Source organism: Salmo salar, chromosome 06 (assembly GCF_965601325.2).
Source record: "Salmo salar chromosome 06, fSalSal1, whole genome shotgun sequence".
In the NCBI taxonomy this organism is placed as follows: domain Eukaryota; kingdom Metazoa; phylum Chordata; class Actinopteri; order Salmoniformes; family Salmonidae; genus Salmo; species Salmo salar.
In genome coordinates, this window is record NC_138296.1 from 84,036,840 (window position 1) to 84,059,713 (window position 22,874).

Sequence of the window (22,874 nt, forward strand, 5' to 3'; positions counted from 1 at the left end):
GACACCACACACACAAACATGCAGATTGAGCAGTCTGAGTATCTGAGACATTATCCAAACATCCGATGTAACACTTAATATGATTTGTTTATTCTAGGAGTCAATACCCTTGGTGGAGCTGAGCTTGTACAGCAGGTTATCCTCCAACTCCTTCATCTTCCTCTTATTGGCCGTCACATCCTCCATTAGCTTGACTCTCTCTGCCTCCAGCTCCTGTTACGGCACCATCAGAACATCCATGAAACGTATTGCCGACAACACCCTTAACCAATGCCTCTGAAGTCCTGAGGGAAAATGTTCACATAGGTTTTATAAAGGGGTTATGAATGGTTTATAAAGTGTTAATGAAGGCTTACGTATTTCTCGGTGAGGATGACTCGGCCCAGCAGCTGGTTCTCCAGACCCTTCATGGTGACAGTGAAGTCTATAATGGAGGTCTTGGCGCTGACCTCGGGCGTGTACGCTGGGTTAGGCAGCTTGGTGGTGATGTAGAGCTGGAAGCCATCCATCACGTCGGTCTCCTTGTCTCCCACTTTCACCTACAACCAATGAGCACAGGTTTGAATGGGAGACTAATTTCCCAATTAGTCTGGCATCCAAACTGATTTTTCTACGTTTCATGGTGAACACAGTGTTCAGTCTGGTTTAACCAGGCTATTTTACAACACTGCTGTTCAAGTCAAACTGACCTGAGAGCTGTGGTATGTACCTTATAGGTGGAGCCGGACTTGATGAAGTTCTTCTCCAGCACGTTGTCCAGGGCGGGGTCCAGATCCTCTCGGACGTCCTCGATGAGCAGCGGTCGTCCCATCGACAGACTGTCCTCCAGGTGAGTACGGAAGTACTTGTGGTTGAGGGACGTGACCTGCAAGAGAGATCATGGTCGTGTTCAGTAGGGGAAAACAAAATGGTGTGTTCCTATTGGATACATTCATGTAGTACCTCCCAGTTTCATTCTGTTCTAAAACACTTTCTACCTACTGAACATGGCCAGTCATGAGTTCGTGGGAATACATTGAACCAATACATTTAGTTTTCACACTGGTGTGTTTGTTTGTAAGAGTGTGAATGTGAGAAGTGAGTGGCTTACCTGCAGATCATTGGCTTTTTCTTTCTTTTTAATCCACGCCTTGCCCTGGGTCTGAGGGTCGATGAGGAGAGGGAACCTCGTGGCCTTGGTCACGATGATGCCGTTCTGCACTGACAAGTCGTCTCCAGGCAGTCCCTGTAGGTTCCACTCGCTTATCTGACACAGAAAAGGGAAGGATGTTTCAGTATGGTGCTTTGGGACATAACAAAACACATTTTGTAGAACTTCTAGTTCAGTGAAATGGATACTAAGAACCACTTTGGAAATAAGTGTTTTCATTAATATTTTAAGGTGTTATCCTCTGGGATTCAAATGCAAGTTTTGTCGATGACTGTTTTGTTTGCAACTCAAAAGTAAAATTAAATTCACTACTGCATTCATGATCTTTTCTTACAGTAGGGGGGTCCACCAGCATAGAGATAATATTGAGGTTATCAGTGAAAGGGATTTTCCTCTTCCGGAGCTCTGCTTCCCAGATGTCCTTTAGGAGCATGTTGCGGAAGTTCTGGTTGAAGGGTCCACAGTACGACAGGAAGCCAGTGAGCTGGAGGACATCCCCTACGAGTCTATCCAAGAGACGACAACAGATGGTCAAGGGTCACATTGAAAAGCCTCTGATGGAAAGAACTGAGCATTGATATTGTCTGTAGTTTATTGTGTTACATTGCATTAAATCTTTGTACATAGTAACAATGACTTCAGTCAGAACACTGAAAGTAAAGAAACTTGATGCTATCCCTCTCTTATCTGTAACCTGCCTGTTGATCTGTGATTTAAACTGTTTGCTCTGCTCTGTCCAGCGCACTTTCTCTCCACTAAGCCCATCAATGAGTGCTGATGCTGCCACCATTTTATTCCTGCACATCTCTGCATCGTCCAGCAAATCCTGTAAAGCATCACAAAATCAACTATTTGAACTACATTCTATCTATATATTTATTTTGCAATATTCCTAATTTAAGAATACATTATTTTTTAAGGATTGGACCTCACCTGTTTCTCTTTCATGGCAGCATCGAACTTGGCCTGTACTTTGTCCAACTCGGCCTGTTTCTCATCCAGCTGAGACTGAGCACTGGCTAGCTCGGAATTGGCTATTGACAGTCTGCCCTCTTGGATAATCAAGTTAGCCTGTCCACACACGTGGAGAAGAAATACTGTTCACAATGCTTATCTAAAGGAAAAGGGGGATACCTAGTCAGTTGTACAACTGAATGCATTCAGCTGAAATGTGTCTTCCACATTTAACCCAACCCCTCTGAATCAGAAAGGGGTGGGGGACTGCCTTAATCGACATCCCACGTCATCGGTGCCTGGTGAACAGCAGTTTAACTGCCTTGCTCAGGGGCAGAATGACAGATTTTTACCTTGTCAGCTTTTTACCTTGTCAGCTCGGGGATTCAATCCAGCAGGTCCATTTCGGTTACTGGCCCAACGCTCAAATATATTGGATCACACACACAAACAGAAATAGTGTTCCCATGCTACTTCATGGAGGGTAGAATCATTCAGCTTATGTTCCCCGTACCTTAAGTGGCAGCACTTCCTTGTTGATGCCGAAGAAGGTGGCCATGGCGGAGGTCCAGGAGAGCAGGCCTGCCACGTTGCCGCACACTTTCTTGGCACACTCAAACGTGTAGTCCTCCATCTGGAAGTAGGGTTGCAGTAGCTCGACCATCTCCTCATTGATGCTGTCCTTGGGGAACTGCTGCAGTGACGCCATGAAACCACTGGCGCTCATCAGCTAAAAAGGGAAATTTAAAGAAAACACAGAAGGCCGGCAATTGAAGTAACACAAGGACACAGCTCATAAGCTAAAGCACATAGATGGGAGGGAGGCTTTGGCCAAAACCAAGACATTAGCTACAACAAACCAAACCAGGGCATTAGCTACAACAAACCAAACCAAGACATTAGCTACAACAAACCAAACCAGGGCATTAGCTACAACAAACCAAACCAAGACATTAGCTACAACAAACCAAACAAGGGTATTAGCTACAACAAACCAAACAAGGGTATTAGCTACAACAAACCAAACAAGGGTATTAGCTACAACAAACCAAACAAGGGTATTAGCTACAACAAACCAAACAAGGGCATTAGTTACAACAAACCAAACCAAGACATTAGCTACAACAAACCAAACAAGGGCATTAGTTACAACAAACCAAACAAGGCCATTAGCTACAACAAACCAAACAAGGGTATTAGCTACAACAAACCAAACCAAGACATTAGCTACAACAAACCAAACCATTAGCTACAACAAACCAAACCAAGACATTAGCTACAACAAACCAAACCAAGACATTAGCTACAACAAACCAAACCAAGACATTAGCTACAACACACCAAACCAAAACATTAGCTACAACAAACCAAACCAGGGCATTAGCTACAACAAACCAAACCAAGACATTAGCTACAACAAACCAAACCAATACATTAGCTACAACAAACCAAACCAATACATTAGCTACAATAAACCAAACCAAGACATTAGCTACAACAAACCAAACCAAGACATTAGCTACAACAAACCAAACCATGACATTAGCTACAACAAACCAAACCAAGACATTAGCTACAACAAACCAAACCAAGACATTAGCTACAACAAACCAAACCAAGACATTAGCTACAACAAACCAAACCAAGACATTAGCTACAACAAACCAAACCAAGACAGCTACAACAAACCAAACAATTAGCTACAACAAATCAATTCAATATACAGAGATGAGACTGGGAGTGTAAATGTAACGTCTGAGTGATTCTCTGATGGTTTGATGTGCGTGTATAGTGTAAAAACTTGGTAAGAAGAATATCCTTCTCCGAGGACAGTATATCAAGGCCTCTTCTATTCTATTTTGTTCTACTATTATTACCAGAGTCATACATAGAGAGATGTAGAGATCTATGAGTCTGGTAGAGTCTAGAATGGAGGCTTTCTGACCTTGAGTGCCTCTCCCCAGGAGGGCTTGTGGCAGGGCCTCTCTGGGTCCATGGTGATGGTGTCCAGCTTCTTCTGGAAGAGCAGCACACAGCAGTCCATGATCCTCATGATGAGGTGGGGAGGTTTGGCCAGCTTCCTCACCGTGGCTACGTCAGCCGCTTTAATGGTCTAAGGAGAATATATAAAAGGGTTGAGATCATTAGGGCATGTAACAGAAAACATTTTGCAAAAGGAAAAAAGTTGCGGTAGTACCCTCCCTATTTCAGGCCTTTTTCTTCTGTTTTGTTACCTACTGAACATGACCCGAAATGACAAGAAACAATTTCAAATGGCCCAAAATATATATATTTTTTTGTTGTTTTTCAAATGGATCTTTTCATGTACAGTAAGACTCACATTCAGAGCGGCCTCTGCCTCCTCTAAAGCCGGTTTAGCTGCTTTCAGCTTGACCTCTGCAAAGGCTTTCTCCTTCTCAATGCCCTCCACAATCTTCAGGGCTCTGTCCTTTACAATCTGGACCTCAGCCTTTACGATGGTGGCTGCTTCAGCGCTTACTGTCACCTCTGCCAGCACCTGTACAGACAAGACAACAAATCAGCAGGCAAACTTTACATGCATGTATTCTGTGAATGGATGTGAAAGGGTGATTCCTACATAGAAATATAATGAAATTCTATTTTTATGGTTTCTATATTATTTCCCATTTACCTTGTCTGCTTTGATGGAGGCCAGAGCCAGCTCTTTCTCCTTAACCACCAGGTCTTTGGACAGCTGAGCCACAGACTCGCTAGCCTCCAACAGTTTGGTCAGACCTGCAATACAAAGCATTTCCACAACACTGCAATCTGACAAGAAATCCCAACATTTATTTCCTTTACAATAAAATAAGCAGTTAGTTCGAAGTTTATCATTATTCCTTAGCTAGTAGCCACTCAATTGGTTTTCCATACCAACATTCATGCGCTCAGCCAGTGTGTTGATAAAGTTGTAATTTTCACTGTATACCGTCTTGTATCCATTGATGAAAGACAGGTAGGATTTAGGGGTCACATGAGTTCTTCTTCGGAACCTAGGGTGGAAAAATGAAAACACACACGTAGGTTATTCAGACAGGCTTTGGGTATAAGAAATGGATGCCATTTATTTGACATAAATACACTATCTGACATGTAAATTCTTGTCATTTATAAATATAAATGTGGATTTAAGACTAGATTTGCATTTGAGTTCCCAACTTCAGTCAACTACAGTACCTGTCAAAGTAGCTCTCGCAGGTGACGGACACTTTGTCATGGTATATGCCCATGGTCTGTACCACCGCGGCTTTGACCTCGGGGGAGCACACCATGTGGAAGTCAGACAGGAAGTACTGGGACACGGCCACTAGAGCCTCGCTGGGCCAGGGAGTGAACCAGTCCATAGTACAGCCTGAGATCAGACCTGGGAACTTCAGGGAGCGCGAACGGAACTTCTCACCAACCTGTCAGGGGAAATAAAGGGATGGATGGATGAATACGAACAAATGTAATTTCACTCTGCCCTCAAAGGCTGATGCCAGCAAACCTCTCTATGGAACTACTCTGGAAAATACTATCAATGGGACACTACATAACAAACTCCTGAATTCTTGAGTGACAATCATGGAGGTGGTGTTTTTATGTTTCTGGTATTACTAAATCATACCGGAGAGAAGCAAAGAACCACGTGCAGGTTCTTCCTGGCTCGGGAGATAAAGTAGTCGTACAGGTTGTCGAAGGTGGGCGGGACGCGTGGCAACTCTTTCTTCATTACACCAATGAGGTTCTGAGTGATCTCGTCCAGCTCGTCACGAGCAAACAGGTTGGACACCTGCACACAACAAGCATAATAATTAAGAATGACAAATTGGAACTTTTTATTTTACTAGAGTAGCGTTAGAATAATGTTAGATAACATTAGAGTAACTTGATCACACTGGAAAATAATAAAGGAAAATATATTAAAAAAGTATATGTATATATACAGTACCAGTCAAATGTTTGGACACCTACTCATTCCAAGGGTTTTTTATTATTTTTACTATTTTCTACATTGTAGAATAATGGTGAGGACTTCAACACAATGAAATAACACATATGGAACCATATAGTAACCAAAAAAGTGTTAAACAAATCAAAATATATTTTAGATTCTTCAAAGTAGCCACCCGTTGCCTTGATGACAGCTTTGAACACTCTTGGCATTCTCTCAACCAGCTTCATGTGGAATGCTTTTCCAACAGTCTTGAAGGAGTTCCCACATATGCTGAGCACTTGTTGGCTGCTTTTCCTTCACTCGGTGGTCCAACTCATCCCAAACCATCTCAATTTGGTTGAGGTCGGGTGATTGTCGAGGCCAGGTCATCTGATAAAGCACTCCATCACTCTCCTTCTTGGTCAAATAGCCCTTACGCAGCCTGAAGGTGTGTTGGGTCATTGTCTTGTTGGAAGAAAAAAATTATAGTCCCACTAAGCGCAAACCAGATGGGATGGCGTGTCACTGCAGAATGCTGTGGTAGCCATGCTTGTTAAGTTTGCCTTGAATTGTAAATAATTCACTGATAGTGTCACCAGCAAAGCACCCCCACACCATCACACCACCTCCTCCATGCTTCACAGTTGGAACTACACATGCGGAGATCATCCGTTCACCTACTCGGCATCTCACAAAGTCACAGCGGTTGGAACCAAAAGTCTCAAATTTGGACTCATCAGACCAAAGGACAGATTTCCACCGGTTTACAGTCCATTGCTTGTGTTTCTTGGCCCAAGCAAGTCTCTTCTTATTGGTGTCCTTTACTAGTGGTTTATTTGCAGCAATTCGACCATGAAGGCCTGATTCATGCAGTCTCCTCTGAACAGTTGATGTTGAGATGTGTCTGTTACTCTGTGAAGCATTTATTCGGGCTGCAATTTCTGAGGCTAGTAACTCTAATGAACTTATTCTCTGCAGCGGAGGTAACTCTGGGTCTTCCTTTCCTGTGGCGATCTTCATGAGAGCCAGTTTCATCATAGCGCTTGATGGTTTTTGCGACTGCACTTGAAGAAACTTTAAAAGTTTTTGAAATTTTCCAGATTGACTGACCTTCATGTCTTTTCTCTCTTTTCTCTTTTCTCTCACATTAAAAAGGCACGCCTGTTAATTGAAATTCATTGCTTATGCTTCTACACCTGCATTGCTTGCTGTTTGGGGTTTTAGGCTGGGTTTCTGTACAGCACTCTGTGACATCAGCTGATGTAAGAAGGGCTTTATAAATACATTTGATTGATTGATTCGAGGTGACTACCTCATGAAGCTGGTTGAGAGAATGCCAAGAGTGTGCAAAGCTGTCATCAAGGCAAAGGGTGGCAACTTTGAAGAATCTCAAATATAAAATATAGTTTGATTTGTTTAACACTTTTTTGGTTACTACATGATTCCATATGTGTTATTTCATAGTTTTGATGTCTTCACTATTATTCTACAATGTCTAAAATATAAAAATAAAGAACAACCCTGGAATGAGTAGGTGTGTCCAAACTTTTGACTGATATTGTATATATACTGTATATATTTACCCAAAAATATATGGGGGATTGGAAATTATGCAGACAATTACATTGATGGAAGCTACAATCTATCTGTAGTATTAAAGCTGATCTACCCCCTAAGAAGTTGCAAAAAAAACAAAAAAACGTATCACCTCCCCAGATGAGAGCACGTTATTGAGATACTCCAGGAAGGCCTCATCCTTGATCTCGTTGTCTGTGAAGATAAAGGTGATGCCTTTGCCGTCTGCCCCGGCTGTTCTGTAAAGGACCTTCAGGTCATCCATCAGGTTGCTGATGTTGTACGTCCTAGTTGGAAACAGGGGCATTAGGGACCAATTCTCAGCTGGACTCCCATTATCTCCTTAGTATACGGAGCATCAATTCATTATTATTATACTTCAGACAGGAATATAAATACATGTTCAATACAATACAGCTGGTTTTGAGACTGACTTGCCTAATTTAAATGCCTGTGCAAACAGAGGGAAAATAACTCTGGAGCACCTATACTCCACACATAGAGATGCATTCAAAGCTCTCCCTCGCCCTCCCTTTGGAAAATCTGACCATAATTCTATCCTCCTGATACCTGCTTACAAGCAAAAATGTAAGCAGGAAGCACCAGTAACTAGATCAACAAAAAAGTGGTTAGATGAAGCAGATGCTAAACTACAGGACTGTTTTGCTAGCACAGACTGGAATATGTTCTGGGATTCCTCCAATGGCATTGAGGAGTACACCACATCTGTCATTGGCTTCATCAATAAGTGCATCGATGACGTCGTCCCCACAGTGACCATACGTACATACCCCAACCAGAAACCATGGATTACAGACAGCATCTGCACTGAGCTAAAGGCTAGAGCTGCCGCTTTCAAGGAGCGGGACTCTAACCCGGAAGCTTATAAGAAATCCCGCTATGCCCTCCGACAAACCATCAAACAGGCAAAGCGTCAATACAGGACTAAGATCGAGTCGTACTACACCGTCTCTGACGCTCGTCGGATGTGGCAGAGCCTGCAAACCATTACAGACTACAAAGGGAAGCACAGCCGAGAGCTGCCCAGTGACACGAGCCTACTGGACGAGCTAAACTACTTCTATGCTCGGTTCGAGACAAATAACACTGAAACATACATGAGAGCACCAGCTGTACCGAAAGACTGTGTGATCATGCTCTCTGCAGCCGATGTGAGTAAGACCTTTAGACAGGTCAACATTCACAAGGCTGCAGGGCCAGACGGATTACCAGGACGTGTACGCGAGCATGCACTGACCAACTAGCAAGTGTCTTCACTGACATTTTCAACCTCTCCCTGTCCGAGTCTGTAATACCAACATGTTTCAAGCAGACCACCATAGTGCCTGTGCCCAAGAACACTAAGGTAACCTGCCTACCCGTAGCACTCACGTCTGTAGCCATGAAGTGCTTTGAAAGGCTGGTCATGGCTCACATCAACACCATCATCCCAGAAACCCTAGACCCACTCCAATTTGCATACCGCCCCAACAGATCCACAGATGATGTAGTCTCTATTGCACTCCACACTGCCCTTTCCCACCTGGACAAAAGGAACACCTATGTGAGAATGCTATTCATTGACTACAGCTCAGTGTTCAACACCATAGTGCCCTCAAAGCTCATCAATAAGCTAAGGACCCTGGGACTAAACACCTCCCTCTGCAACTGGATCCTGGATTTCCTGACGGGCTGCCCCCAGCAGGTAAGGGTAGGTAACAACACATCTGCCACGCTGATCCTCAACACAGGGGCCCCTCAGGGGTGCGTGCTCAGCCCCCTCCTGTACTCCCTGTTCACTCACGACTGCAGTGCCAGGCACGACTCCAACACCATCGTTAAATTTGCCGATGACACAACAGTGGTAGGCCTGATCACCAACAACAACAACGAGACAGCCTATAGGGAGGTCAGGGACCTGGCCGTGTGGTGCCAGGACAACAACCTCTCCCTCAACGTGATCAAGACAAAGGAGATGATTGTGGACTACAGGAAAAATAGGACCGAGCACGCCCCCCTTCTCATCGTCAGGGCTGCAGTGGAGCAGGTTGAGAGCTTCAAGTTCCTTGGTGTCCACATCACCAACAAACTAACATGGTCCAAGCACACCATGACAGTCGTGAAGAGGGCACAACAAAACCTATTCCCCCTCAGAAGACTGAAAAGATTTGGCATGGGTCCTCAGATCCTCAAAAGGTTCTACATCTGCACCATCAAGAGCATCCTGACTGGTTATATCACTGCCTGGCAACTGCTCGGCCTCCGACCGCAAGGCACTACAGAGGGTAGTGCGAATGGCCCAGTACATCACTGGGGCCAAGCTTCCTGCCATCCAGGACCTCTATACCAAGCGGTGTCAGAGGAAGGCCCTGAAAATTGTCAAGACTCCAGCCACCCTAGTCATAGACTGTTCTCTCTTCTACCACATGGCAAGCGGTACCGGAGCGCCAAGTCTAGGTCCAAGAGGCTTCTAAACAGATCCTACCCCTAAGACTTCTTAACATCTAGTCAAATGGCTACCCAGACTATTCACATTGCCCCCCCCCCCCTCTCCACACCACTGTTGTCATCTATGCATAGTCACTTTAATTAACTCTACCTACACGTACATACTACCTCAACTAACCGGTGCCCCCGCACATTGACTCTGTACCAGCACCCCCCTGTATATAGTTTTTTTACTGCTCCTCTTTAATTACTTGTTGCTTTTATTGCTTATTCTTATTCATAATTTTTTTAACTGCACTGTCGGTTAGGGGCTCGTAAGTAAGCATTTCACTGTAAGGTCTACTACACCTGTTGTATTCGGCGCATGTGACTAATAAAATTAGATTTGATTTGCATAACACTAATTGCTGCCCTTACTATGCTACTTTCATATTTTCCAAATCCTTTGCTCACATAGAATTAGGAATTAGAATAAAATGCATTTAACAAAAAATCTTGCATAAGTAAAAACAGGAAAGGCATCACCTATGCCTCTAATGCCATTCATTCCAATTAGACTGGTTTGAATTTCCTTTACCACAATGATGGCAATTATACTCTTATTCTGGAACTTTGAGGTTTTATGACATTGCCCCTTTAGTAATTTAATAGGATCTCTATGATCCATCGTGACCTACTTTACCTAACTGTTATTGACAATCAACCACATAACCCCTCGTACTTACCTGGTCAGGGTGATCTGGAATATACTGTATCCGGCTATAAAGGAAGCCAGTCGGGTGAGACTCTGTTTTCCTGATCCTCCCACTCCCACTAGCAAAGCGTTGCCACAGTCTGTCCGGATGATACGTGAGATCTGTGGGGGGGGACCACAGGATAGATAAAGATTCTCACCTTATCTAAAGATGTTGTTACAAAACCTTATTTTAATTAAACAAATGTTCGAAAAACAGATGACAGAGTAATATTGAGTGATTATGAATAACATGGCAGCCAGGATGTTAGTTTAACCTTGATGAGATGAGTCATGGCATCTGTAAAGAACACAAGGTCCAGACTGGCCCCTCTAACATTCTCATTGTACTGGCTCTGATAGATAATCAGCTTCTCACACAGGAACTCAAAACTGGGCACCTAATGATGAAACATTACTTTGGTTAGATACACATTTTGCAAATAGATGAAATCTAAACCTTCAAGGATTGCATCCCAAAACACCGATTATGCCTAGTACTGGACTGAAAAGCATGCAGGAAATACTGTATATTTTTAGTCCAGGATTTGGCTTAATCTGTGTCCAGGAAACCAGCCCTTATGTCTAGTTTGAACAACATAAGTCTACAATGTGCCTTGGCTCTTTACCAGTTCGTAAACTTTGGGGGCGTCCAAACAGACGTCATCTGCCTCATCTCCCGTGGGCTCGAGAGCCTCTCTCAGGAAGTCCACAAAGTAGGGGTCAGGGTGGAGGTCAGGGACCAGGCTGGGGTCCACGTGTTCCTGGATCACCCTGGATATGGCTTTCTCAAACCACACCTTGTCCTCAAAGCAGACAAACCTGCAGCACAAGGACACCATTGGTTTCATTCTCATGGACTGTCAGTCATCCATCTATGAATTTGAGAATGGTTACGTCCAGGGGTGTAGTGCTGCCGTCCGCCAATTCTCATAAAAGTGCTTGTTTACTAAAGTTAGATCTCGATTCATCACATAATGATGAATTAGTATTCTACATAACAGAACCAAATATAATATAATAGCATAGTATAATGTTACATTCATACCAAAACACCACCTCATTTCTTATGAGATTTTTGGATGATTAGCTGAATGGTAAAGAAATGTTTATCATTCGGCCAAACTCAACAGCTCACCAAAAAACACATAAATAAAAGCGCAACCATTTCACTCGCATATGCGCCTAAACATTTTGCTTTACGACCTGGAATTTAAATTTAGGATCACTTTGAAAAATGAAAGATTCTCTTTATTACCTCAAATATTTGTTTTAATTGTGCAGCCCAGCGTGCAGCCCTGTTGCATTGGATTTGCTTATACTGTATAATATAGAGGTCGACTGATTAATCGGAATGGCCGATTTAAAGTTTTCATAACAATCAGAAATCGGTATTTTTGGACGCCGATTTGGACGATTTTATAAAAAAAATGTTTAGACCTTTATTTAACTAGGCAAGTCAGTTAAGAACACATTCTTATTTTCAATGACGGCCTAGGAACGGTGGGTTAACTGCCTTGTTCAGGGGCAGAATGACAGATTTTTACACTGTCAGCTTGGGGATTCAATCTTGCAACCTTACGGTTAACTAGTCCAACGCTCTAACCACCTGCTTTACATTGCACTCCACGAGGAGCCTGCCTGTTACGCGAATGCAGTAAGAAGCCAAGGTAAGTTGCTAGCTAGCATTAAACTTATCTTATAAAAAAACAATCAATCAATCATAATCACTAGTTAACTACACATGGTTGATGATATTACTAGTTTATCTAGCCTGTCCTGCGTTGCATATAATCACTTAGGTACACGTTGCTCCAACCATAAACATCAATGCCTTTCAATCAATACACAAGTGTATATATTTTTAAACCTGCATATTTAGTTAATATTGCCTGCTAACATGAATTTTTTTTAACTAGGGAAAATGTGTCACTTCTCTTGCAAACAGAGTCAGGGTATATGCAGCAGTTTGGGCCGCCTGGCTCGTTGCGAACTGTGAAGACTATTTCTTTCTAACAAAGACAGCAGACTTCGCCAAACGGGGGATGATTTAACAAAAGCGCATTTGCGAAAAAAGCACAATCGTTGCACGACTGTACCTAACCATAAACATCAATGCCTTTCTTTAAGCTAAAAGAAATCCAGGTTAGCAGGCAATATTAACCAGGTGAAATTGTGTCATTTTGCGTTCTTGCATACAGAGTCAGGGTATATGCAACAGTTTGGGACGCTTGGCTCGTTGCGAACTAATTTGCCAGAATTTTACGTAATTATGACATAACATTGAAGGTTGTGCAATGTAACAGGAATATTTAGACTTAGGGATGCCACCCGTTAGATAAAATACGGAACGGTTCAGTATTTCACTGACAGGAAAAACGTTTTGTTTTCGAGATGATAGTTTCCGGATTCGACCATATTAATGACCTAAGGCTCATATTTCTGTGTGTAATTATGTTATAATTAAGTCTATGATTTGATAGAGTAGTCTGACTGAGCGGTGGTAGGCACCAGCAGGCTCGTAAGCATTCATTCATACCGCACTTTCGTGCGTTTGCCAGCAGCCCTTCGCAATGCATTGCGCTGTTTATGACTTCAAGCCTGTCAACGCCCAAGATTAGGCTGGTGTAACCGATGTGAAATGGCTAGCTAGTTAGCCGGGGGCGCGCTTATAGCGTTTCAAACGTCACTCTCTCTCTGAGACTTGAGAGTGGTTGTTCCCCTTGCTCTGCATGGGTAACGCTGCTTCGAGGGTGGCTGTTGTCGATGTGTTCCTGGTTCGAGCCCAGGTCGGAGCGAGGAGAGGGACGGAAGCTATACTGTTACACTGGCAATACTAAAGTGCCTATAAGAACATCCAATAGTCAAAGGTATATGAAATACAAATCTTACAGAGAGAAATAGTCTTATAATAACTACAACCTAAAACTTCTTACCTGGGAATATTGAAGACTCATGTTAAAAGGAATCACCAGCTTTTCATATGTTCTCATGTTCTGAGCAAGGAACTTAAACGTTAGCTTTTTTACATGGCACATATTGCACTTTTACTTTCTTCTCCAACACTTTGTTTTTGCATTATTTAAACCAAATTGAACCCGTTTCATTATTTATTTGAGGCTAAATAGATTTTATTGATGTATTATATTAAGTTAAAATAAGTGTTCATTCAGTATTGTTGTAATTGTATTTATTACAAATAAATAAAAAAAATTGGCCGATTAATCAGTATCGGCTTTGTGTGGTCCTCCAATAATCGGTATCGGCATTGAAAAATCATAATCGGTCGACCTCTAGTATAATATGCTCTAGGAGTTATTGTTGTTATTGAATTTGTTTATACTGCATATACTCTAGGGGTGTGTGTGTGAGAAAGAGAGAGTGTGTGTGGATTTCTTTAGATATTGTTTTTATATACAGAGCAGTGAAAAAGTATTTTCCGCCTTTCTGATTTTCTTTATTTGTGCATATTTTTGACACTGAATGTTATCAGATGTTCAACTAAAATCTAATATTAGATAGAGTGACCAAATAACCCAAAAATGTGATACTTATTTCATTTATTATATAAACGGGTGGGTCTAATGCGGAACATTTAGAACAGACGACTGGGTCGGGTCCATAGATTTAAAACAAAAAGACTTAACGATTGGGTCACGTCTCCGGCAACCGAACCGATAGAACGAACGACCAGCCGGCTTGGGTAGCAACCCCAGATGTGTTGAGACTATATCTCGTGGAAGGATGAAATAGTATGAATAAATTAATCAAAATAGCGTTTTTAATGAAAATATGTCAATCATTATTTGAATATTGTTGGTAACCCGGTTTCAACACCCATGCCAATATATCCTCCAAACACCGGCTTCTCGGGAATTATCACTTAAATAAATAAAAGTTATGCAACACCCAATCCCCCTGTGTGAAAAAGTATTTGCCCCCCTTACACTCAATAACTGATTGTGCCACCTTTAGTTGCAATGGCTGCAACCAATCCCTTCCTGTAGTTGTTGATCAGTCAATAACATCAATGTGGAGGAATTTTGGACCACTTTTATCAATGCGGAGCTGCTTTAACTTAGCACATTAGTGGGTTTTCGAGCATGAACTGCAACATTTCAATTGGGTTTAGGTATGGACTTTGACTAGGCCATTCAAAAACGTTAAATGTGTTGCTTTTCAGACATTCTGATCTTGACTTGCTTGACTTTATGGATGGGATGGGTCCCGTTATGTCGAGCGAAAACCAAACACTGCATTCCGCAGTAAGATCCTCATACCAACGGTCAAGCATGGTGGTGGTAATGTGATGGTTTGGGGATGCTTTGCTGCCTCAGGACCTGGACGACTTGCCATCATTGAAGGTACCATGAATTCTTCAGGAGAATGTCAGGCCATCCGTCTGTGAGCTGAAGTGCAGCTGCGTTATGCAGCAAGACAATGATCCAAAACACACAAGCAAGTCTACATCAGAATGCCAGAAAAACCACAAATGTAAAGTCCAAACCTACAGTTGAAGTCGGAAGTTTACATACACCTTAGCCAAATACATTTAAACTCATTTTTTCAAAATTCCTGACATTCTAATCCTAGTAAAAATTGTCTTAGGTCACTTAGGATCACCACTTTATTTTAAGAATGTGAAATGTCAGAATAATAGGAGAGAGAATTATTTATTTCCGCTTTTATTTCTTTAATCACATTCCCAGTGGGTCAGAAGTTTACATGCACTCAATTAGTATTTGGTAGCATCGCCTTTGAATTGTTTAACTTGGGTCAAACGTTTCGGGTAGCCTTCTACAATCTTCCCACAATAAGTTGGTTGCATTTTGGCCCATTCCTCCTGACAGAGCTGGTGTAACTGTCAGGTTTGCAGGCCTCCTTGCTCGCACACATTTTTTTCAGTTCAGCCCACACATTTTCTATAGGATTGAGGTCAGGGCTTTGATGGCCACTCCAATACCTTGACTTTGTTGTCCTTAAGCCATTTTGCCACAATTTTGGAAGTATGCTTGGGGTCATTGTACATTTGGAAGACCCATTTGCAACCAAGCTTTAACTTCCTGACTGATGTTTTGAGAAGTTGCTTCAATATATCCACATAATTATCCTGCCTCATGATGCCTTCTATTTTGTGAAGTGCACCAGTCCCTCCTGCAGAAAAGCACTGCCACAACATGATGCTGCTACCCCCGTGCTTCACGGTTGGGATGGTGTTCTTCGGCTTGCAAGCCTCCCCCTTTTTCCTCAAACATAACGATGGTCATTACAGCCAAACAGTTCTATTTTTGTTTCATCAGACCAGAGGACATCTCTCCAAAAAGTACGATCTTTGTCCCCATGTGCAGTTGCAAACCGTAGTCTGGCTTTTTTATGGCGGTTTTGGAGCAGTGGCTTCTTCCTTACTGAGTGGCCTTTCAGGTTATGTCGATATAGGACTCGTTTTACTGCGGCTATAGATACTTTTGTACCCGTTTCCTCCAGCATCCTTCACAAGGTGCTTTCTGTTGTTCTGGGATTGATTTGCACTTTTCGCACCAAAGTACATTCATCTCTAGGAGACAGAATGCGTCTCCTTCCTGAGCGGTATGACGGCTGCGTGGTCCCATGGTGTTTATACTTGCGTACTATTGTTTGTACAGATGAATGTGGTACCTTCAGGCATTTGGAAATTGCTCCCAAGGATGAACCAGACTTGTGGAGGTCTACAATTGTTTTTCTGAGGTCTTGGCTGATTTCCCCATGATGTCAAGCAAAGAGGCACTGAGTTTGAAGGTAGGCTTTGAAAAACCACAAATGTAAAGTCCAAACCTACAGTTGAAGTCGGAAGTTTACATACACCTTAGCCAAATACATTTGTACACCTCCAATTGACTCAAATGATGTCAATTAGCCTATCAGAAGCTTCTAAAGCCATGACATCATTTTCTGGAATTTTCCAAGCTGTTTAAAAGCACAATCAACTTAGTGTATGTAAACTTCTGACCCACTGGAATTGTGATACAGTGAATTATAAGTGAAATAATCTGTCTGTAAACAATTGTTGGAAAAATTACTTGTGTCATGCACAAAGTAAATGTCCTAACCGACTATACTATAGTTTGTTAACAAGAAATGTGTGGAGTGGTTGAAAAACTAGTTTCAATGACTCCAACCTAAGTGCATGTAAACTTCCGACTTCAACTGTAAACCCGATTGAGATGTTGTGGCAGAACCTGAAACGAGCAGTTAATGCTCGAAAACCACAAAATGTCACTGAGTTCAAGCAGTCCAGCATGGAGGAGTGGGCAAAAATTCCTCAGAGAGACTGATCAACAACTACAGGAAGTATTTGGTTGCAGTCATAGCAGCTAAAGATGGCACAACCAGTGGCACCACATGTACGGCGTCATGTGGGCGCCTGACTTGCCTAGTTAAATAAAGGTTAAATAAATAAAAAACTTTTCAAAAAGGGGCGTTGGATTTTGCATAACTTTGTTCATTAAAACAATTAATCCATCCACCTGACAGGTGTGGCATATCAAGAAGCTGATTAAACAGCATGATCATAACACAGGTGTGCTTGGGACAATAAAATGGCACTCTAAAATGTGCAGTTTTGTCACACAACAATGCCACAGATGTATCAAGTTTTGAGGAAGTGTACAAATGGCATGCTGAATGCAGGAATGTCCACCAAAGCAGTTTCTAGATAATTTAATGTTAATTTCTCTACCATAAGCCGCCTCCAACATCGTATTAGAGAATTTGGCATCCAACCGCCCTCACAACCGCAGACCACATGTATGGCGTTGTGTGGGCGATCGGTTTGCTGATGTCAACGTTGTGAACATGGTGGCGGTGGGGTTATGGTATGGGCTGGCATAAGCTATGGACAACAAACACAATTGCATTTTATCAATGGCAATTTGAATGCACTGAAATACCGTGACGAGATCCTGAAGCCTATTGTGAGGCCCATTTTTTTGTTGCTGTGACCAACAGATGCACATCTGTATTCCCAGTCATGTGAAATCCATAGATTAAGTTGATAGATACAATTTATTTTAAATTGACTGATTTATTCATATTAACTGTAACTCAATAAAATCTTAGAAATTGTTGCATGTTGTGTTTATACTTTTGTTAGTATAATATGTGTAAAAAAATATGCACAAATACAGAAAATCAGAAAGAGGGCAAATACTTTTCACAGTACTGTATATAATGGTCCAGGCAATATATATACAAAATATTATTAAGATCTGATCATTTGAACATGTATTCACATGACTTGATTCATGAAATAACAGTAACCCCATGTGTCCAATGACTAAATATAGTACAATATCAAAAACTCACACTGTCGACTGACGCTTTCGCAGATTTGACACATTTCTTCAGATTTGTCCATCAGTAAGCTCAGAGAACAAGTATAACAGAGTACTTTTTTCCTTTATGGACATCAATGGGTTAAACATAGAACCATTTCTTAAGCCATTATGTGTAGGTATAGGCAGACGTTGCATTTGGAGGGTGAATATAATGCATATGCTTTAATGATATTCAATAGGCTACATCAATTTGTACAAACTCTGATTGAGAACTTATGCAGTAAACTTTTTTGTTGGTGCTCGGCAGATAAAAAAAATTGCACTACATCAATGTTTACGTAATTTCTCCAGACCCATCCCTCAGCTTTAGAGGAAACCAAGTGGCAGGGCTGCCACTGGGTTGAAAAAATTATTAAGGATTGTGACTTTATCACTGTGAATGCAAAGTGTTCTGTTCATAACAGGGACCCCATTCATTCCAGTACTGTACCTGTCTGCGATCACCCTGGTGCATTCACACTTGAACAGCGCCAGCAAGGTGGGGATATCATCACACTCATCTGCCTTGATGATGAGCATGCCCTGCCAGATCCTTGACAGGTCTCTCAAGTTGAAGATGTAGTGGAACTTTGAGGGCGTGGGCAGCATTTTCACCTGAAAGGTCATAGTACAGGGATACATTAACATTTAGGAACTTCAGAGATGTTGTGTTCATGCACTGACTGATCAAATACTATTCTGGTCCCAGATCTGTTTGTGCTGTATAACCAATTGACCCTTCGCTAAGCCCCGCCACAGAATTTTGGCCAACCAATTGCAGCGCTCCCTTGGATAGCAACTGTCGCTTACCATGCTCGAGAACAACCAGCCTTGAACAATCTCTAGATTCAAATGCATGGAAGCCAATAATGGCAGTGGCAAAAACAGAGAGTTTATCAAAAAAATGATTGTTTAAATGGCTAAATAATTGAACAGTGCACAAGGGCTAGAGTATGTATGTTAGCTAGCTAAGTTAACTATATTATTAATATAACTCTCATCTACTGTCAACATCAGGATACATTTGAGAGCACTAATTAGCTCCAAAAGTGGTTAGTAGCTTTGACTAAAAACGAAAACATTTGTCATAAGAAACTAGCTCCCTGGTATACAGAAAATATCCGAGCTCTGAAGCAAGCTTCCAGAAAATTGGAACGGAAATGGCGCCACACCAAACTGGAAGTCTTCTGACTAGCTTGGACAGACAGTACTGTGCAGTATCGAAGAGCCCTCACTGCTGCTCGATCATCCTATTTTTCCAACTTAATTGAGGAAAATAAGAACAATCCAACATTTATTTTTGATACTGTCGCAAAGCTAAATAAAAAGCAGCATTCCCCAAGAGAGGATGGCTTTCACTTCAGCAGTAATAAATTCATGAACTTCTTTGAGGAAAAGATCATGATCATTAGAAAGCAAATTACAGATTCCACTTAAAATCTGAGTATTCCTCCAAAGCTCAGTTGTCCTGAATCTGCACAACTCTGCCAGGACCTAGGATCAAGGGAGACACTCAAGTGCTTTAGTACTATATCTCTTGACACAATGATGAAAATAATCATGGCCTCTAAACCTTCAAGCTGCATACTGGACCCTATTCCAACTAAACTACTGAAAGAGCTGCTTCCTGTGCTTGGCCCTCATATGTTGAACATAATAAATGGCTCTCTATCCACCGGATGTGTACCAAACTCACTAAAAGTGGCAGTAATTAAGCCTCTCAAGAAAAAGCCAAACCTTGCCCCAGAAAATATTTAAAAAACTAATCGGCCTATATCGAATCTCCCATTCCTCTCCAAATAAATTGAAAAAGCTGTTGCGCAGCAACTCACTGCCTTCCTGAAGACAAACAATGTATACGAAATGCTTCAGCCTGGTTTTAGACACAATCATAGCACTGAGACTGCACTCGTGAAGGTGGTAAATTACCTTTTAATGGCGTCAGACCAAGGCTCTGCATCTGTCCTCGTGCTCCTAGACCTTAGTGCTGCTTTTGATACCATCGATCACCACATTCTTTTGGAGAGATTGGAAACCCAAATTGTTCTACACGGACAAGTTCTGGCCTGGTTTAGATCTTATCTGTTGGAAGATATCAGTCTGTCTCTGTGGATGGTTTGTCCTCTGACAAATCAACTGTAAATTTCGGTGTTCCTCAAGGTTCCGTTTTAGGACCACTATTGTTTTCACTATGGTGGTTGAAGATATTCGGAAACATAATGCTAACTTTCACTGCTATGCAGATGACACACAGCTGTACATTTCGATGAAACATGGTAAAGCCCCAAAATTGCCCTCACTGGATGCCTGTGTATCAGACATAAGGAAGTGGATGGCTGCAAACTTTCTACTTTTAAAACTCGGACAAAACAGAGATGCTTGTTCTAGGTCCCAAGAAACAAAGAGTCCTTCTGTTGAATCTGACAATTAATTTCGATGGTTGTACAGTCGTCTCAAAACTGTGAAGGACCTCGGCGTTACTCTGGACCCTGATCTCTCTTTTGACGAACATATCAAGACTGTTTCAAGGACAGCTTTTTTCCATCTACGTAACATTGCAAAAATCAGACATTTTCTGTCCACAAATTATGCAGAAAAATGTATCCTTGCTTTTGTCACTTCTAGGTTAGACTACTGCAATGCTCTACTTTCCGGCTACCTGGATAAAGCACTAAATAAACTTCAGTTAGTGCTAAATACGGCTGCTAGAATCCTGACTAGAACCAAAAAAATATGATCATACCACTCCAGTGCTAGTCTCCCTACACTGGCTTGCTGTTAAGGCAAGGGCTGACTTCAAGGTTTTACTGCTAACCTACAAAGCATTACATGGGCTTGCTCCTACCTATCTTTCCGATTTGGTCCTGCCGTACATACCTACACGTACGATACGGTCACAAGACGCAGGCCTCCTAATTGTCCCTAGAACTTCTAAGCAAATACCTGGAGGCAGGGCTTTCTCCTATAGAGCTCAATTTTTATGGAATGGTCTGCCTACCCATGTGAGAGAAGCAGACTCGGTCTCAACCTGTAAGTCTTTATTGAAGACTCATCTCTTCAGTAGGTCCTATGATTGAGTGTAGTCTGGCCCAGGAGTGTGAAGGTGAACGGAAAGGCACTGGAGCAACGAACCACCCTTGCTGTCTCTGCCTAGCCGGTTCCCCTCTCTCCACTGGGATTCTCTGCCTCTAACCCTATTACAGGGGCTGAGTCACTGGCTTACTGGTGCTCTTCCATGCAGTCCCTAGGAGGGGTGCGTCACTTGAGTGGGTTGAGTCACTGACGTGGTCTTCCTGTCTGGGTTGGCGCCCCCCCTTGGGTTGTGACGTGGCGAGATCTTTGTGGGCTATACTCGGCCTTGTCTCAGGGTGGTAAGTTGGTGGTTGAAGATATCCCTCTAGTGGTGTGGGGGCTGTGCTTTGGCAAAGTGGGTGGGGTTATATCCTGCCCGTTTTGCCCTGTCTGGGGGTATCATCATCGGATGGGGCCACAGTGTTTCCTGACCCCTCCTGTCTCAGCCTCCAGTATTTATGCTGCAGTAGTTTGTGTCGGGGGGCTAGGGTTAGTCTGTTATATCTGGAGTATTTCTCCTGTCTTATCCGGTGTCCTGTGTGAATTTAAGTATGCTCTCTCTAATTCTTTCTTTCCTTCTTTCTTTCTTTCGGAGGACCTGAGCCCTAGGACCATGCCTCAGGACTACCTGGCATGATGACTCCTTGCTGTCCCCAGTCCACCTGGCCATGCTGACCTGTTGCACCCTCGACAACCACTGTGATTACTATTATTTGACCATACTGGTCATTTATGAACATTTTAAAATCTTGGCCATGTTCTGTTATAATCTCCACCCGGCACAGCCAGAAGAGGACTAGCCACCCCTCATAGCCTTTTTCCTCTCTAGGTTTCTTCCTAGGTTTTGGTCTTTCTAGGGAGTTTTTCCTAGCCACCGTGCTTCTACACCTGCATTGCTTGCTGTTTGGGGTTTTAGGCTGGGTTTCTGTACAGCACTTTGAGATATCAGCTGATGTAAGAAGGGATATATAAATACATTTGATTTGACTGCATGCTGATAGTGCATAGTCAGAGCCATCTTGTGGTTAGCCACACTACAAACGTAATTTTACCAGGTTCCCGTGAAGCAATTATAATGACATTCCACCACCACATACCTGAGCAAGTGGTAGTCTGTGTTTAAATTCATTGTCTATTAAAAACACATTCTGAGATCATTCTGAGGGGTTTTCTCCAGTGGTTTGAGTGGGGAATTGGGCTTCACAGGAAAATCTTGTCCGAGGTTGCAATGGTAACCAAGGAGGCAGGGTTTAGCGAAGGGTCAATTACTATGGTCGTTCGTATGCCAAACATCACAAATAGATCTGTGACCAGGTTAAATATACTCAGTAAAGCATTAATTCTGATCTTGGGACAGTGCTTACCTTGGTCCACTGCCACAGGATCCTACCAGCGGAGACCAGATATTTCACTGTCTCAGAAATCTCAGACTTGAACTCCCTGCATTCGTGGAAGTATCCACAGCCCATGATACCTGTGGGAATAGAGACACATAAAGTACTCTTTTGTGTGTGTGTGTGTGTGTGTGTGTTGATGGGTTCGGATTTCTAAACTTTAAATATTGTTAGTCATCAGTTATACTTGAGACATGAGGGGTGCCATAGTCTAGGGTCTACACCAGAAGTTAATGGTTATCTGTAGGAGGAATGGATA

General features: G+C 42.4%; 1 protein-coding gene across 2 annotated transcripts in view; it reads right to left on the minus strand.

Annotated features, from left to right (window-relative positions):
• LOC106608183 (dynein axonemal heavy chain 8) overlaps positions 1 to 22,874 on the minus strand; it is a 59,324-nt gene that overhangs the window by 6,403 nt on the left and 30,047 nt on the right. For both annotated transcript variants that reach the window (XM_014205977.3, XM_014205978.2), the window contains 20 exons: positions 22,586 to 22,695; positions 18,601 to 18,764; positions 11,427 to 11,619; positions 11,076 to 11,198; positions 10,790 to 10,920; positions 7,750 to 7,903; positions 5,733 to 5,897; positions 5,303 to 5,529; positions 5,000 to 5,118; positions 4,758 to 4,861; positions 4,446 to 4,622; positions 4,050 to 4,217; positions 2,619 to 2,834; positions 2,084 to 2,221; positions 1,849 to 1,976; positions 1,485 to 1,656; positions 1,091 to 1,246; positions 710 to 865; positions 357 to 539; positions 108 to 213 (listed from right to left, as the gene is read on the minus strand). In XM_014205977.3, the coding sequence (XP_014061452.2) occupies positions 108 to 213; positions 357 to 539; positions 710 to 865; positions 1,091 to 1,246; positions 1,485 to 1,656; positions 1,849 to 1,976; positions 2,084 to 2,221; positions 2,619 to 2,834; positions 4,050 to 4,217; positions 4,446 to 4,622; positions 4,758 to 4,861; positions 5,000 to 5,118; positions 5,303 to 5,529; positions 5,733 to 5,897; positions 7,750 to 7,903; positions 10,790 to 10,920; positions 11,076 to 11,198; positions 11,427 to 11,619; positions 18,601 to 18,764; positions 22,586 to 22,695 (3,090 nt within the window). The remainder of the gene's footprint in view (positions 1 to 107; positions 214 to 356; positions 540 to 709; positions 866 to 1,090; positions 1,247 to 1,484; positions 1,657 to 1,848; positions 1,977 to 2,083; positions 2,222 to 2,618; positions 2,835 to 4,049; positions 4,218 to 4,445; positions 4,623 to 4,757; positions 4,862 to 4,999; positions 5,119 to 5,302; positions 5,530 to 5,732; positions 5,898 to 7,749; positions 7,904 to 10,789; positions 10,921 to 11,075; positions 11,199 to 11,426; positions 11,620 to 18,600; positions 18,765 to 22,585; positions 22,696 to 22,874) is intronic.